Genomic DNA, 17,186 nt, shown 5'->3' on the forward strand with positions numbered 1-17,186 from the left:
CGCACGGGGGGCCTTCCCAGGGGCCCGCTCCTCCGCCCGTCGACAACAACGCATCGCTAACCTCACTGCTGTCATCTTGACGGGCCTAAATCTCAGTGTTGCCAACTTAACCTAACTAGCGCGAGATTTGAATTGGTAAACAAAGCCACGTGCTTTTTTGACAGCCACGTGCTTTTTGACAGCTGTCATCGACAACAACGCATCGATAACCTCACTGCTGCCATCTTGACGGGCCTAAACCTTAGTGGTACCAACTTAACCTTGAATAGGTAAACAAAGCCACGTGCTTTTTGACAGCTGCGATCCGCCATCTTTAATAAGAGAGCACCGTGCTGCACTCATTACGGCACTGCTGGTAATTCCGTCAGCTGTCATCTACCATCTTCCATCGCAAACCTCAGTGCTGCACTCTTTAACTACTTACCTTTGAGGAGGGAAATTAGAAAAAAAAATTGACAGCAGCCATCTTCAATCAACAGAGCACCGTGCTGCCCTCTTTAGCTACCAAAAATTCCAAGACACTTCGGACTACACCACAAGTAAATAAATATAATAAAATTGCTGGCGAACCCTAGTGTTTACAGTGCGCTGTGTCTTCTGGTGTGGGCTAGAAAAAATTGTTACTTTAATTCCCCTATCTCAGTCTCATCCTCGACTTTGACAATCAAAATAACTGAATTATGAGCGATGCTAATAATGCAATGCAGCCAGTTCCTGTTATGAACCGTGGGAATATGTCTCTCATAGGGACGGTCGGTGCGGGACTTACCAGAAGGATATATAGTAGCAAATTTTGACCCGGAGAGGAAAGCAACAAGAAACTACTTCACGGCTCGTACGCCTCTTCAGTGACACCTGAGCCACCTATGGAGTTGTTGAGGTCCAAACCAGCCTCCGCGCTGAGCACTCAACATACATACAAAACTGACCCTCACAAACACCAAGTCAGAAGTGAAATTCATTGGCGAATTATCGGCACAATTTGAGATCGAAACAGGACTACTCCAGGGTGGTGGACTCTCACTCCTACTGTCCAACTGCGCTCTAGAAATGGTAATAAGAGAACGTTTTAAGAAATGCTCCCAAAAAGTAATGTACGCAGAAAAATCAAAGACAAACTGCCCGACGACTTGGCGACTAACTCAGAGATCGCTAAAACACAGCTTTCAGAACTTCGAAACATTTCAACTAAAACTGGCCTCAAGAAAGAATTCCAAACGCCAGAAAGGATGTGCAAAAATCAACGTCGACATTTTCACCGTATTCAAACACCTCAGATAAAGCTAAAAGGGGTACCAATAAGAACAAACAAGCTAGATAAAACATAAAAATTAACCTGGGTCATGTACAAAAGTGCCTATCCATAAAGAAAAAACTGAAGCATAGCTATAAACCTGGAAGCCACATAATGCAGCAGAAATACTTTCGTCCTAAGCGAACAAAGACCGACAGACTTCAGAAGATCGAAAGAAGAATCGGAAGATCGTGAATCAACAAAAAATAATATCATGGCGGACAGTGGCCGATCGTGTGCAACAAATTCGTGTACACAATTTGTAATGCATTGCTGATGCCATGCGTAGGAGGAGACTGGGATTCTATGGACACATAACGAGAATGCAGGATTCAAGATTTCTGCAACAACTGGTACAGTATAATCTCGACTGGAAGGTAACCACAACACTCTGCGGATAGATTAGAGAAATAAGAGAGGATCTGGAGGAAATTGCCCTTACACCAGAAGACACCACAGATAAGATCGAGACTCCCAGAAGGACGTGGCGCTCACCTATCGTACATGGTGTGATTAAGGAAACTTTTGTTTTGTTATTTGGGTTTTACTTATTATCTTATTTTTAACTTATTTTCACTATTTTTATTATGTGTTTAGTAAAATACGCCTTTCTTTTTCAAGGAAGTATGCAAATATTAATGTATTAAAATTTCGTATTACATTCAGCTTATAACATACAAGGAAAAGAAAGGAAAGCTACCAATATATTAGTTATAAACAATAGAACTGAACTACGAACAAACATTTTAGACCTAACAGTAAAATATACTACTGTTTTAACGTTATATTTGTCTGTGATTAGTAGTGGCAATTTTGTACTATTATTTTTACAAATAGCCTGTTACACAATGTTCATTTAAAATAAAGTAATAACTAAAGTAAATGTTACGACTAAAACTAACAGTTCAAACACATCCCATTCAGAATCGCTATTTTCGGTGGATACCCCGTTGTTGCCATTGCACAGATGACAGACTATTACACATTTTACACATCTGACGGTCGAAAATCCACTTTTTTCTTTGGGTAAAACCATACTTTTGTCCGTTTCACAATTTCTCACGCGCTGCGATGTTCCACGATACTTTCTAATTTTATCGTAGGTCGTTTTCTTACGGTCATGATATCTAGACCCAAGGTTTTAAGGTACGGTATTTTCTTCTTGAGAGCTTTTCTACAGCATTGCAACTCAGAATGATTTGTGAATTTATCCCACCAAAGTCAAGAAGAGGTCACCGAAATGAGATTCTTGCAACTGAGTACTCAGACTTCATGCCATCGAAGACATCCACTCCGCCTTTGGTAGGGTTATGGAAAGTCACAACAGATATTTTGGGTCCCCGGAAGCTTCATCAGTTTCATCAAAATCATGCATCGTCGATAAAAGGATGACATTCCGATATTTCTTAGGAGCATGAGACACGACCACTGAGTTTTCACTACTGTAAGGAAGCTTTGTCTAGTGTTTACAGCTTCTTCAATGTCGCTACGACCTTCAAATTATTTCGAGTAGCCAACTCGCAGTCACGGTGGAGAACTGATTGTCCGATCAGAGTATTGGCTCTTCACAACAGCACTTGGTTGATTTCCGCAATATTGTGTGTTTCAAACATTGTGACACCTAACACAGCAAACATTTTCAAACCGTAGCTCGCGGCACATTTAAAAGTGAAGACGACCAACCAGCACATCTTCCAGACACCAGGCATCTGTATCCGTCCGAGATCCGACAGCGATCCGCTCCATGGGACATCATGGAGGGGGACACAGACAGTGATGGGCCTCGTTCCGGCACCCCGGAAGGCGACGTAGGCACACCTGCGTCGGACGAGGACGACGATTCTCTTGACGGAGCAGCGGATTGGAGCGGTCCTTGGCTTCGCCCCCGTCCTCCACCGGAGCCACCACCACTACCCGGCCAGCCCCCAGCCACATCAACTCGTCGCGTCTCCCACTACGTCTCCGTGGCGGTGCCTCCGGCTGCGGCGATCCCGTACACCGACTCCGCTCAAGGACGTTACGCCACCAGGATTCTGGAGCAAAGAGTGTACCTGCCTCGCCCTACAGACGCACCAACTATCTTCCGCCCAACGAAGCCAACGCCGCTCATGGACGAAGTCATCGCAGATCTCAGCAGTCACCGGATCATCGAGGAGGGTCAGTGTTCGTCGGCCTTCCCCCTGTTCCTCGTTCCCAAGGAGTCAGGGGCAGCGCGGGTCATTTACGACCTCAGCGCTTGGACCCCCTACATTGTTCATCCGACCTTTTCTCTCAAAGGCCCAGCGCAGGCTCTCACCTCCATTCCGCCACATCACGTGGCTTGTAAGCTTGATCTTCGGTCAGGCTTATTTCAAATTCCGATCTCCCGCGATACTCGCCACCCGTATGGTATCCTCTACCGCGGGCGGCGATATCGTTGGGCCCGCCTGCCGATGGGGCATAGCCTGGCCCCATCCATCATGCAACGCTGGGCCATCGCAGTGCAACAGCTCCTGTCCCAACAGTTCGGCGTCGACATGATTCCATACCTCGACGACTGGCTGATCCATTCTCCTGACCTCTCCGATGAGTTGATGCATCAGATCGACGTCTTCCTGACCGAGATTCTGGGCATCACCATCAATTACGCTAAGTCGGTGCTGCACCCGACACCCATCTTGACTTATCTCGGAGTCACCATTGATATTCCTTCCCAAGAAATCACCATGCATTATGAAACTCAGAGACGCGCCCGCCTCATTGTGCGCGACCTTCATCGTTTTCCCCCTCTCCCCCTCTCGGGAAGTGCTGGCGACAGTACAGGCGAGCCTCCAGAACATATAAAAGGAGAGCTCGCCCCGAGAGGGCGCGTCTGCCGGATTATCGGCCGAAGCGATGGGGTGCCACGATAAGCTCATGCCCATCTGTGCAATTTGATTGATTACTAAGACATACAAATCAAGTACAAAGGGATTGTCATGTAACACTACTCCACGGCCCGATTGAAGAGAATAGAGGGCCACGGCGCTGTCGGTGTAGAGTTCCACTGCGTCGAAGTAGTCCGCTGCCGGATCCTGTAGCACATTGTGGACGGCGATGATGGCTGCGGCCGTCTCGGCCACGTGGATGGAATGGACTCGTTCAAATGCCTGGGCCCACGCCGTGTGAAGCTGGGGGCACACTGCTGCCACGGAGTGTGGGGTGGCGTCTGCGTAGATCCGAAGCGTTCGATGGGTGCTAGACATACGTCGAGGTGTCGTCAAGAGAGTCGGGGTGAGGAGCCGCCGGACCCAGAAGAATTCGCCTGGTAGGATATGTTTGGCAGGGAAGACTGGCCACCCCATGACCCAGCTAAGCAATGAGAGGTAGCCGACCGCCTGTTGGAGTTGAGAGGGGGAAAAACGATGAAGGTCGCGCACAATGAGGCGGGCGCGTCTCTGAGTTTCATAATGCATGGTGATTTCTTGGGAAGGAATATCAATGGTGACTCCGAGATAAGTCAAGATGGGTGTCGGGTGCAGCACCGACTTAGCGTAATTGATGGTGATGCCCAGAATCTCGGTCAGGAAGACGTCGATCTGATGCATCAACTCATCGGTGAGGTCAGGAGAATGGATCAGCCAGTCGTCGAGGTATGGGATCATGTCGACGCCGAACTATTGGGACAGAAGCTGCTGCACTGCGATGGCCCAGCGTTGCATGATGGATGGGGCCAGGCTATGCCCCATCGGCAGGCGGGCCCAACGATATCGCCGCCCGCGGTAGAGGATACCATACGGGTGGCGAGTATCGCGGGAGATCGGAATTTGAAATAAGCCTGACCGAAGATCAAGCTTACAAGCCACGTGATGTGGCGGAATGGAGGTGAGAGCCTGCGCTGGGCCTTTGAGAGAAAAGGTCGGATGAACAATGTAGGGGGTCCAAGCGCTGCCCCTGACTCCTTGGGAACGAGGAACAGGGGGAAGGCCGACGAACACTGACCCTCCTCGATGATCCGGTGACTGCTGAGATCTGCGATGACTTCGTCCATGAGCGGCGTTGGCTTCGTTGGGCGGAAGATAGTTGGTGCGTCTGTAGGGCGAGGCAGGTACACTCTTTGCTCCAGAATCCTGGTGGCGTAAAGTCCTTGAGCGGAGTCGGTGTACGGGACCGCCGCAGCCGGAGGCACCGCCACGGAGACGTAGTGGGAGACGCGACGAGTTGATGTGGCTGGGGGCTGGCCGGGTAGTGGTGGTGGCTCCGGTGGAGGACGGGGGCGAAGCCAGGGACCGCTCCAATCCGCTGCTCCGTCAAGAGAATCGTCGTCCTCGTCCAACGCAGGTGTGCCTACGTCGCCTTCCGGGGTGCCGGAACGGGGCCCATCACTGTCTGTGTCCCCCTCCATGATGTCCCATGGAGCGGATCGCTGTTGGATCTCGGACGGATACAGATGCCTGGTGTCTGGAAGAGGTGCTGGTTGGTCGTCTTCACTACTGGGGTTAAAGGAGGCCCAGTAATCTCGGAGCAGCTGCGGCAAGGACGGCGCGGGTGCGTAGGTGATGGTACCCCTAGGACTAGGCGTGGAGGACCGCTCTATAGGTCCAATGGCTTGCCCCCGCTCCGACCCGGGGACCCTACGCACCCGATGATGAGGTCTCGACATATCACTGAAGAAGAAGGTGACGCCCCATCGCCGACCGACAACCAACTGACTTTCACATTTATTCCAATAAGCATCAATTTAAATTAATCACAATCAAAAATTATTCTTGATGTTGTTAAACATAAATCTCACTGAGTTAAAATTGTTGACCGAATTTACAAAAATTAAATTATTCAACTCTTTCTCCAAGCTGACAATGTATTACTCTGGAAAATAGAGATAAAACCAAAAATTATCCCTCCATTGGCTTAAAAATTGAGAACAAAGGAGGATGAACCTCATCCTAAGTTAACCTTGATTTTACACATCATCCGAAAGCTTAACCTCGCCTTAATTTGTCTTTAACAAACTGAAATTCACAAATTACCACTAAATCACGTGGCGGATGACCATGGTATCCTTTTCCTATTGTAACTTCACATATTTCTACAATTTACATTATTTTGAATTTCTTAATCGACGATAATATCTCTGATAACCCTCTGATACTTCCCTGGTTTAAATTCTTGACAATATTTAATTGCTCAATTCACATATAATGAATAATAAGTTTTATAACTTGAATTCCTCACTTGTCAATTATTAGATGATATTTATTCATGTCGTCACTCATTTTACATTACAAGCTTTTGCCATTGAAACTATATGATCTCATTCACTTTTCAATTTACTTCATTGTAAAATGAACCCTATCATTAAGTTTGACGAATTCAATAAGCACATTTAAAGAAATGATCCAACGAAGGCAACGGCGAAATGATCTGAGATTAAAACAAGATCAAAAATATCACATCACAATTATTACTAACTACTGCACTCATACCACACTCACATACATAGAATGCACAATATTTACACACGAATCCTAGGGTTATTATTACCAATTTATGATTATTATCATAAGTAGAGCCGACCGGATTGAGCAGATGAGCTTGTATTAAATCAAACATACTGGACACAGTATGTGACTTGTGATGGAATTTTAATAATCGCTTTAAAGAATATTATAAGTGGATAACAACGACGATCTAGTAAATTTTAAGATTTTTAATCACAAGATGTGGTAGGAAATAATCATCAGCACATCTTGTGGATTACAATTTGAAATCGTCAGACAAGTGGTTGATGAGCACCGATAAATATATTATTCATTTCTTTTTTTTTTGCTTTACGTCGCACCGACACAGATATGTCTTATGGCGACGATGGGATAGGAAAGGCCTAGGAATTGTAAGGAAGCGGCCGTGGCCTTCATTAAGGTACAGCCCCGACATTTGCCTGTTGTGAAAATGGGAAACCACGGAAAACCATCTTCAGGGCTGCCGACAGTAGGGCTCGAACCCACTACCTCCCGATTACTGGATACTGGCCGAAAATATATTATTCATGAACACTTGAAATACGACTCAACAAGTGCTCCACAATTATCTTAGAATGCTGTTTACCCATGACACATGCGTCCAAAATTCCAATTAACATCCCGCAGGACTACCATTATTCCAGGCAATTACACAAAATTAGAGCACACGTTTAAATCTTCCACAAGAACAATCTACACTTATTTTTGCTCATGACCTTTAAATTCTCAATTAACCTGACCTCAAAATTTATTATTATCAGTGATTATTAGATCTACCACGAATTAATCTGAAAATCACATGACACAATCCTGAATAATCATCGAATAATGCAAAGATAAAACTCAACCATAATTTTATAAAGTTTGACGTTGCCCAAATCCTGTCCCATAATGTTTCATGAAGTCAAAAATCATTAACTAAATCCATTTTATCCTAGAGGGCAATTATTATTAGATCACATTTTAAATAATGACATAATAATGGAAATATACTCGGATGACCAACTACAGTAGTCTACTCTAATAGAATCCCAAATCACATTCACTCATGTACATGACCCAACAAGATGAAAAGTTGGAAAATATGGCTAAGTAATGAAAATCTAACAGAAATACTTGCTAGAAGAAGAAGAGCATTTAGATGAACAGAAAGATTACATAAAAATGTACTCAATTTTTAGGATGGACTCGATTCCCTGGAGATCTCCCATGCTGGAGCTCGTCCTTCTCACTCTCCCCCTTGAAGTTAGAATTTCCTACATGTTTAGTAATTCACGGTGGCAGCAAAGTTCAAATCCCACGTTGAATTCGTTGCTACTCTTGATGACAGGAAGCACATCCTGAAGTAGGCGACGATATCTCGTAAATTGTGGTCCTCTTCTTGTTTCAGGTTGAAGTTAGCTGCAAATGACACAAGATATTTTAGAATATGCTCAAGCCAGACCAGACTGCACCTATTTGTCGAAGACAACACGGGCTCACGTTGATTTGACACTATCAGAAGTAAGAGTAAGAGATTGATTTGTTCAATGTAGAGGTTTCATGGCTTGGAGGTGTGACACTATTGGTTTGGAACTGCACATTTTCATTCGGTCTAGATAATTCTGGAATCACTTGGCGAGCGAGCAGTCAGGCACACGAAGTAGTACGTAACCTCGAAAATTCCAGTCCGTCACGTGACAGCCACATGGTATCGATCGAAGGGACGGCAGAAAAATCAATACTTATACTCATTGAAAACCTGTCAAACCACTTGTTGAATGTTAACACAGTTCGCTAGAAAATAAAACATAGCCATTCTCACACAAAGGAATAAAATATTCTGGTTGTTGCGGACATATAAATAAATGTTTATTAGACGCCAAAATTGACGGGAGCAATATATATAGATTTGTTGTAATGCAACCATTAGGTTGTGCGTGAGGCGTTGGTTATTTAATGCTGTGGTGGTCTCTGTAGACGTGTTGTGTAAGCATCTTCCCTACAGGGCGGATGTTGTAAATTATAACAGAGTGGTCAGTCAGTCACTTTATTTATATTTTATATGTTTTTAATTTCTTTCCTTTTTGGCGGATGGTTTGAGCCTTTTTACTTGTGACGTGGCCTCACTGATATGGTTAAGGCGTAGAGGTACCTTTGAGACGTGGTGTATTTGGAGTTCTCTAATAATTGTAAGTTAAGAGGAATGCATACATACGTTTATAACTTCGGTAAGTCAACCAACTTAAAATTGTGTACATGTAAGATTTGGACTTCAAACTTTCTGCGTGAACCAGCCTACTTCATCGTGGAAGCATACAGAATGTCCGAGCTCCCTCTGCTATCCTTCGACTGTTACGCTGTCATCGAGTTATATTGCGTTAACATCTTCAAAATTTCCACCATTTCATCCATGAAATTATTATTTCGATAGACATTTTATATTATCTATCTAAATATCGGCAAATTTAAATCTTAAGGACATTTTAATTGTAACGGCCCAATGATATCTAATGGACATGCCATTTGTAGTTATATTTTCCTTCTTCATCTTGATTTGAACGTAAAGTCAGTGTTATATATTAAGCTGCTTTTATGCTTTTCGATCTTTTTTACTTATTGGGTATTATGTTTGTGGTTCAGTCTTGGGATTTTATGACGTGTTTATGCTACATGCTTGTGGTTTACTTGAGTAGTCCAGTTACAAACATGGCCACCTCCATTTCTTAAAATTTTTCAGAAGAGGCAAAAAACTGTTTAATACATTTCCTACTTACCTTTTGAGTTAATTTTTGAATGCAGATTCTCAGCAATATCAGAAACATATTTACATAAATATTTTTATACGATATTCCATAGTTAAGTAGAAAATCACTGTTGAAATATGGAGCTGGCCAAGTTTGTAAGTAAACAATGGAGCTGGCCACCTTTGTAACTGAACTCCACGCCTAATGCACTGATTTAACATAGTAAAATGGTCAGTAATTCTAAAATTTATGACAGATGCATTCAACAAACATGTAATATGTAAAATTGTCAATTTTAATGAAGAAAATGCGATTATTTTATAAATGAGACAAATATAAGAAAGTTGATCTTTCATACATTTTATGATAGTTTTCAGTTGTTTGAAACTGCACAATCACTTCCACAACTTCAAAATCGCCCTCAGTATTGTGAATGAGACATTCACAACAATCAGCCTCTGCAGGTACCTCTGGTTTGGTGTCATTTTCGTCAATAATCTTTTGAAACCATTTCAGTTTCTCATGTTTGTTCCACTCCTCTCCATAGTGTTTCTGAAGCAAATTTCTCACATCTTGTATCTTCAATGGCTTTACTCTGATGCCAGGAACTAGTTCTGTAGGATTTATATCTTTCGGTCATTTACCTTTTACCTTTACCGTTTATCTTTTTTCGTAACTGACAAAGACTGCGCAATCTCAAAATTATAGTTGAGTTCCCCACTTTCTTTAAATCTCTTACAATTGTTCCAAAAACTCTATCGCTCGGCATATAAGAATGGCCAGTGATATTTTTCTCCATATCACAAATAGCCTTTTGATGTATAATTACCTAATTCCTTTTACGGTACAATAAAACTATTAAAAACAGCTAAAAATTTCGAGTACAGCAATCGTTCATATCACACAATATCAACAACCACTGTTTACTTCCAGTTCCCACAAACATCTGTGCCAGTCACGTGATTAAATTGAAACTTATGATTGGTCGACGTGGAATTGGTCGATTTTGTTACCAATGCCTTAAGGAGTTGGGCGTTTATGTAACTTAGGTTGATTTTATAATGCTAAATTAACACTGTTATGGCCGATTTTGATACTAACTAATCTCGTAATGAGATTCCCCATATTCTTTACTGTATGAATGTGCTGATTAAAGTTGTATTTTTCATCAGATACCATTTTTGATTCATTTAATTTTCCTCGGGGTATTCCTTAACTTTAAACGCATGCCGCAAGGTAATAACGTGGTCGTTGCATGGAAACTGAACAGGACAATTGCTGTCCAGTGGAGGTATCCAGAAATTGTTAGAAATTTTGCCGAACAGTTATGATTTTAATTTCATACTATGGAAAATACCCAGGGAACTTCATAGTGAAAACGTAAATGTTTCGCTGTTTAATGATACGGTGTGCAATTGCCTTGCTAATTTGGTAACTTCTAAATATTTCGTCGCTTGTACTCATTGCGTAAGTTGTTTTTCTTTCTTCCCTTTTCTTTGATGACGACAACTCAACCGATTGTTGTGAGTAGCCTTGTTGCTGTTGCATCCCGGAGCAGACAAAGTGATGTGACAAGCTTCGAATTGTTCTAATTGTTATAATGTGATATTATTTCTATTCTAGTATTGATTACGGGATTTGTCTCTCACTGTAATGTGTTCCAATTTGATTTGCATTATTTATTTAGATTCTCTCAGGTATTAATTAAATTTTCTTTCTGGATCAATTAACTTACCGTACTACGTCCATGGCAGTTTCTCTTATTAACACTTTGTTAACACGATGTGAATAAGATTTTATTACATTACATATAAACATATATATTTAAAAATTACATTTTAGTGCATGGACTATAGTGCTTTTTACCCCATTTTCAATAAATCCTGTTCTCTCATTTCCTCGTGGCTCGGCAAGAATGTCGAAAGTCATGAATATCTATAATACCATAGCCAGTACGTTAAAAATGTATAGGGCCTAAGACATAAATGATCGGAAATGTAATTCCCTGTAACTTTAGTTGCGTAGTATTTATCGATAGGACCACCAATAACATAGCCTTTTGAGAATTGAACTCGAGGTCTTTCCCTAAACTACCGTACCATTTTAATGAACGTAAGTAAAATTATTATAACCCAGATTGTAGCGCCTTGTTTCTCGACTTCGCATACCTATTTTCATTAAATTTTCTTCAGTCATTTTTCCGTAATAAGCGTACATACATACATACATACATACATACATACATACATACATACATACATACACTGACTGACAGTGACAATGCAACACCAAGGAGGAGTGGTTCGAAAGGGATGAAAGTTGGGGAAAAAACAGAGACGGCACGGATGAATAATTGATGTTTATTTCAAACCGATATGCAGGTTACACAATGCGCACGGCATCGACTCGGTAGGATGTAGGACCACCGCGAGCGGCGATGCACGCAGAAACACGTCGAGGTACAGAGTCAATAAGAGTGCGGATGGTGTCCTGAGGGATGGTTCTCCATTCTCTGTCAACCATTTGCCACAGTTGGTCGTCCGTACGAGGCTGGGGCAGAGTTTGCAAACGGCGTCCAATGAGATCCCACACGTGTTCGATTGGTGAGAGATCCAGAGAGTACGCTGGCCACGGAAGCATCTGTACACCTCGTAGAGCCTGTTGGGAGATGCGAGCAGTGTGTGGGCGGGCATTATCCTGCTGAAACAGAGCATAGGGCAGCCCCTAAAGGTACGGAAGTGCCACCGGCCGCAGCACATGCTGCACGTAGCGGTGGGCATTTAACGTGCCTTGAATACGCACTAGAGGTGACGTGGAATCATACGCAATAGCGCCCCAAACCATGATGCCGCGTTGTCTAGCGGTAGGGCGCTCCACAGTTACTGCCGGATTTGACCTTTCTCCACGCCGACGCCACACTCGTCTGCGGTGACTATCACTGACAGAACAGAAGCGTGACTCATCGGAGAACACGACGTTCCGCCATTCCCTCATCCAAGTCGCTCTAGCCCGGCACCATGCCAGGCGTGCACGTCTATGCTGTGGAGTCAATGGTAGTCTTCTGAGCGGACGCCGGGAGTGCAGGCCTCCTTCAACCAATCGAGGGGAAATTGTTCTGGTCGATATTGGAACAGCCAGGGTGTCTTGCACATGCTGAAGAATGGCGGTTGACGTGGCGTGCGGGGCTGCCACCGCTTGGCGGCGGATGCGCCGATCCTCGCGTGCTGACGTCACTCGGGCTGCGCCTGGACCCCTCGCACGTGCCACATGTCCCTGCGCCAACCATCTTCGCCACAGGCGCTGCACCGTGGACACATCCCTATGGGTATCGGCTGCGATTTGACGAAGCGACCAACCTGCCCTTCTCAGCCCGATCACCATACCCCTTGTAAAGTCGTCTGTCTGCTGGAAATGCCTCCGTTGACGGCGGCCTGGCATTCTTAGCTATACACGTGTCCTGTGGCACACGACAACACGTTCTACAATGACTGTCGGCTGAGAAATCACGGTACGAAGTGGGCCATTCGCCAACGCCGTGTCCCATTTATCGTTCTCTACGTGCGCAGCACAGCGGCGCATTTCACATCATGAGCATACCTCAGTGACATCAGTCTACCCTGCAATTGGCATAAAGTTCTGACCACTCCTTCTTGGTGTTGCATTTGCTCTGTCAGTCAGTGTACATACATATAGAGAGACATATGACGGAAAATTTAAAGTGCATTTCGCCGTTACAGTGGACACGACTGATACAGAAATACGATTCTTTTATTCTGAGCAATATACAGACAAAACTCTGATTTTATATTCGTAGTAAATAAGTAATAACAATGGTATAATACCTATACCAACACTTAATAATGCTAACACTCGTCATCTTCTTCTTCTTCGTTTAGGACTTCGATGGACCACGTGGTTCTTAACTCTGGTGTGCGTTTTTCTTCCTGTTAGCCCAGTATTCCTTCATTCTAGCGGTATGGATGTCTTTCCTTTCTTGAGTCCATTTCACTCCTACTATTGGACGCAGTGATTTAGCTGTTAGTGACTGGAGAGAGTCAGATGTCTTGATTAACTTTTTGAACTTATCTCGGTTGTAAATGTCTATGTGATCGTTGTTTAGATATTGCAGGTATTTCCTAACTAAATTTGTCCATTTGGCATTTGTTGCTTTCCCTGTAGATACAGTGTTGAAGATTTTATAGAGTGAAGAATTTATTTTAATGAAAGGTACCGCTCTAAACCCCGGTACATCCGCACCCTATAATAATATTTGAACGAACACTGATCATAAGTGCTTTGTGTGAGTGTAAGTCGTTACTGATTTTCATCTAATGATTTCTACCCTTATTTATTTAAATGTTTGTTTTTCCTGCGTTTATTTACATAAGGGTTTTCCTCATATTTGTATTTTCTCACCACACACCATTTAATTTTACTGAATTATTATTTATTTTAACTATTTATATGTTGTTCACTGTTATTGTCATATAGTTGTTATGTTCCTTCGAACATATCTTAAAATTGCATTCGCGCTCTGTCCTTGTCCATTAGTTGAGCATTTTCCACATTTTCCCCATCTCTTATCTGTTATACATTAGAGTATACTGCTGGCAGAGTGTGTTTATCTCCGCCCTGGTGTGTAAAATATGTACCAGTGATAGGCAAGAAACTGGGTTCTCACCGAAAAATCGTATAGATGTATACAAAAATATTAAGAGGTGAACATTTGATTAAGGAGTTCACTTTCTGGGCCTTAAATGAAAACTGTAGTTTAATTTACAGTATAAATCCATCCATCTGATAATAGGCTCAGAACCACCATTAGTCATTACTGTCGGAATACGTTAATAAAGTGTGAATGCCGTGAGGGTTGGGAGCATTTCTAAAGAGGCGAAATATAATCGTATGAACTAGATATTTCCGGAAATATACAATACACTTCTTATTTACTACTTATAAACCTGAAGTTATACCAACACTACACTACGTTAGAAAAATAGAAATATTATAATAGTGAGAGAACACTGAGTACTAATTAAAAAATAGTATATTCTAGAAATAAAAGAAGATCGATATTGAATATTCTTCACAGATGGTTCAAAACATAATGAGAGTATGAAAGTTGGAGTGGTCTTTTACTGTCCGAAAGACACTCTGCATGCTTAAAATTCCCTCTATCTCGGCAAAACTTAAGTTATGAACTTTTAAAAACGGATTATAACATTGAATTATTCCATTAATTGATATAATATATCATCTCCATGTATTAATGTATGGCAATGCATGAAAAGTCTACTCCGAAAAAAAACTGCAAGATAAAATTGTAACGGAAAAAAAGGAAAACATTTACTTAACCTTCAAACGCCTGAAAACTTTTCCCCGCGGAATCCTCTATGTTTATGTTTGTAGCTAATGATTACTCTTAAGTGTGAATATTCCATCTATCGTCGCTCGGCACCCCTGCTTGCCACACGGCACCGCTAGGCGTTCTTCTAGTCAATAGAGCCAATGTGCCCTTAGTGTTTGCAGTATTGTTAGAGAATGGCTGACATTCCTTCAGTTCGTTACACATAAAAGTAAAGAGGGTATTATTACCACGATTTCCGTGGGGCAGAGAAGGAAAGGTGCGTGAGAAGCTGGACAAAGCATGAACCTCAGTTGAAATTTTAACAACAATGTCGATTGAAATTTTTTTTTCTTACCTTTTAAGCAAGAACAAGGAAACCTTAGCAATATAACAGGGGAGCTTATGAGCTCAGAAATTTTAAAATGTGGGGAGAATTCCCATCTCGTATAACTGAGTCAGAGAACTCAGACCAATATGTTTGAGAGATAGGCTGGCCTTTACATATCAGAGAGGAAAAAAGGGATTCAATTCATTTTAGATAATGAAGCCGTAACTTCTGAAAGTAAGCTACATAGGACGGGTTTCGAACCTTGGAGCACAGTTTACTATTTGTTCCTTACAAACACCATTTATGCGACCAGGAGATTATGTACATTACACTGACACTTGAAGCAGCAAATGTATTCTGCTTTAAGAACTTAAGACGCCCTTATCTGACAGGGAAGGCACTTTCGAGCGTGGATCGGAAGATGAACAAAGTTCTTCACGACCATAAACCGGAAAGAAAAGACAACGGTTAACAAGAAAGGCCGAGAACAAAGTATGAATAATTGAGGCTGAAAACACTCAAGATGAAAGGTACGCCTAACACGGCATAGGGAAAGAAAAATTGAAGTCAGGAAGAAAGGTAGATGAAATCAGGACATTAGAAAACTTCGTTACCAGAAGACAAATTGAACAAGGTACACACTCGTGCGTCTTCTTCTTAAAATGCGATCTGGTATAGTCCACAATTTACTTCCGGCTGACATTATTGAAGTTTTAAGATAACGTTCGTGTCAACTGTGAATTGTTAGGTACTCTGCTGTTGTTACACATTTAACCTTCGCTGCTGGTGAGTGGTTGTTTTATTACGGTAAATTACCTTGATGTTTTAATAACCGTCACACACCCTATGTCCATTAGAAATCAGTTGGCTTGGAATGACTGCAAATATTTATATTTATTTATATTTATATTCATTTAGGTAATATTGCTTCTGCAGACCAAGAGGAGCTACGTCTTCTGTCTATACCATACATCAAAACAGTAGCATATTTATTGTTACTTTCAGTATTTTCTCACAGTTTATAACTGCATACCTTATCAAGTTGTTTGAAGTGGGTGTTACAGTAACATGCGATGGGCCACTTGCCAAAGTGCTGGCATTAGAAAACGCAGGCTGAGGGTCTGATTCAGAAAACATTGCATCCTATTTAAAGCCTCAGTCGTGTGACGCCAATATCTGTGTAATATGTCACAAGGTGAAGCTGACAAGAAATACTTTAATAAGAAAGTAATTGAATCTTCTGAGGTGTAACCTCCCGACCCGAGTGCTTTCTTCAAGACGACTCAGCTATTGTGAAATATAAGTACAGAGTTGTTCCTTTATGCCACAGTTTATGTGTAGTGAGGCGATAGCTTCTCTCTGTCAGAGTCATGTTTTTTCTCAACTATATGTTTGACGTGTTCCTTTCAGGGCGACTCTGGGGGACCCGTGCTGGTCAACGGTGAAGTAGTTGGGATCGTTTCGTGGGGCGCTGAGTTTGGTTATATGCCCAACGTTCACACCCGAGTGTCCTCCTACATCGACTGGATAGAGAAGCACGTGGGCTCGTTACCGAGCGCAGAGTGATGAAGTTGTAGCTCACATACTAATTACTGAATAAAATATATCGCCTTAATAGTGTGTACTGCTCCAGTCTTCACACCATAAATAACAAGGAATTAACAAACAAGTATGTAGTGGCGAAGCGTGGGAATTTTCCTTGAGTATGCAGAAGAGAAAACAAATTTTTTCCACGACATATTGATAGTTGATAAAGTTAGGGATTCGGCCGCCTTCGCTTCCGCAGGCTTCCAGGGGCCTCCTCCTCCGCCTCCGCACGAGAGGCCTTCCCAGGGGCCCACTCCTCCGCCTCCCCACTGGAGGCCTTCTCAGGGGCCCACTCCTCCACCCGCGGGCAGTTTGAATTGGTAAACAAAGCCACGTGCTTTTTGACAGCTGTCATTGACAACAACGCATCGCTAACTTCACTGTTCCTATCTTGACGGGCCTAACCCTCAATGCTGCCAACTTA

At 42.7% G+C, this 17,186-nt stretch overlaps 1 protein-coding gene across 1 annotated transcript in view; it reads left to right on the forward strand.

Annotated features, from left to right (window-relative positions):
* Positions 1-16,741, forward strand: part of LOC136883174 (trypsin-1-like) — a 159,000-nt gene extending 142,259 nt beyond the window's left edge. The window contains exon 4 of the mRNA XM_068229628.1: positions 16,586-16,741. Coding sequence (XP_068085729.1) covers positions 16,586-16,741 — 156 coding nt within the window. The remainder of the gene's footprint in view (positions 1-16,585) is intronic.
* Positions 16,742-17,186: the final 445 nt, after the last annotated feature.

Source organism: Anabrus simplex, chromosome 11 (assembly GCF_040414725.1).
Source record: "Anabrus simplex isolate iqAnaSimp1 chromosome 11, ASM4041472v1, whole genome shotgun sequence".
Classification (NCBI taxonomy): Eukaryota; Metazoa; Arthropoda; class Insecta; order Orthoptera; family Tettigoniidae; genus Anabrus; species Anabrus simplex.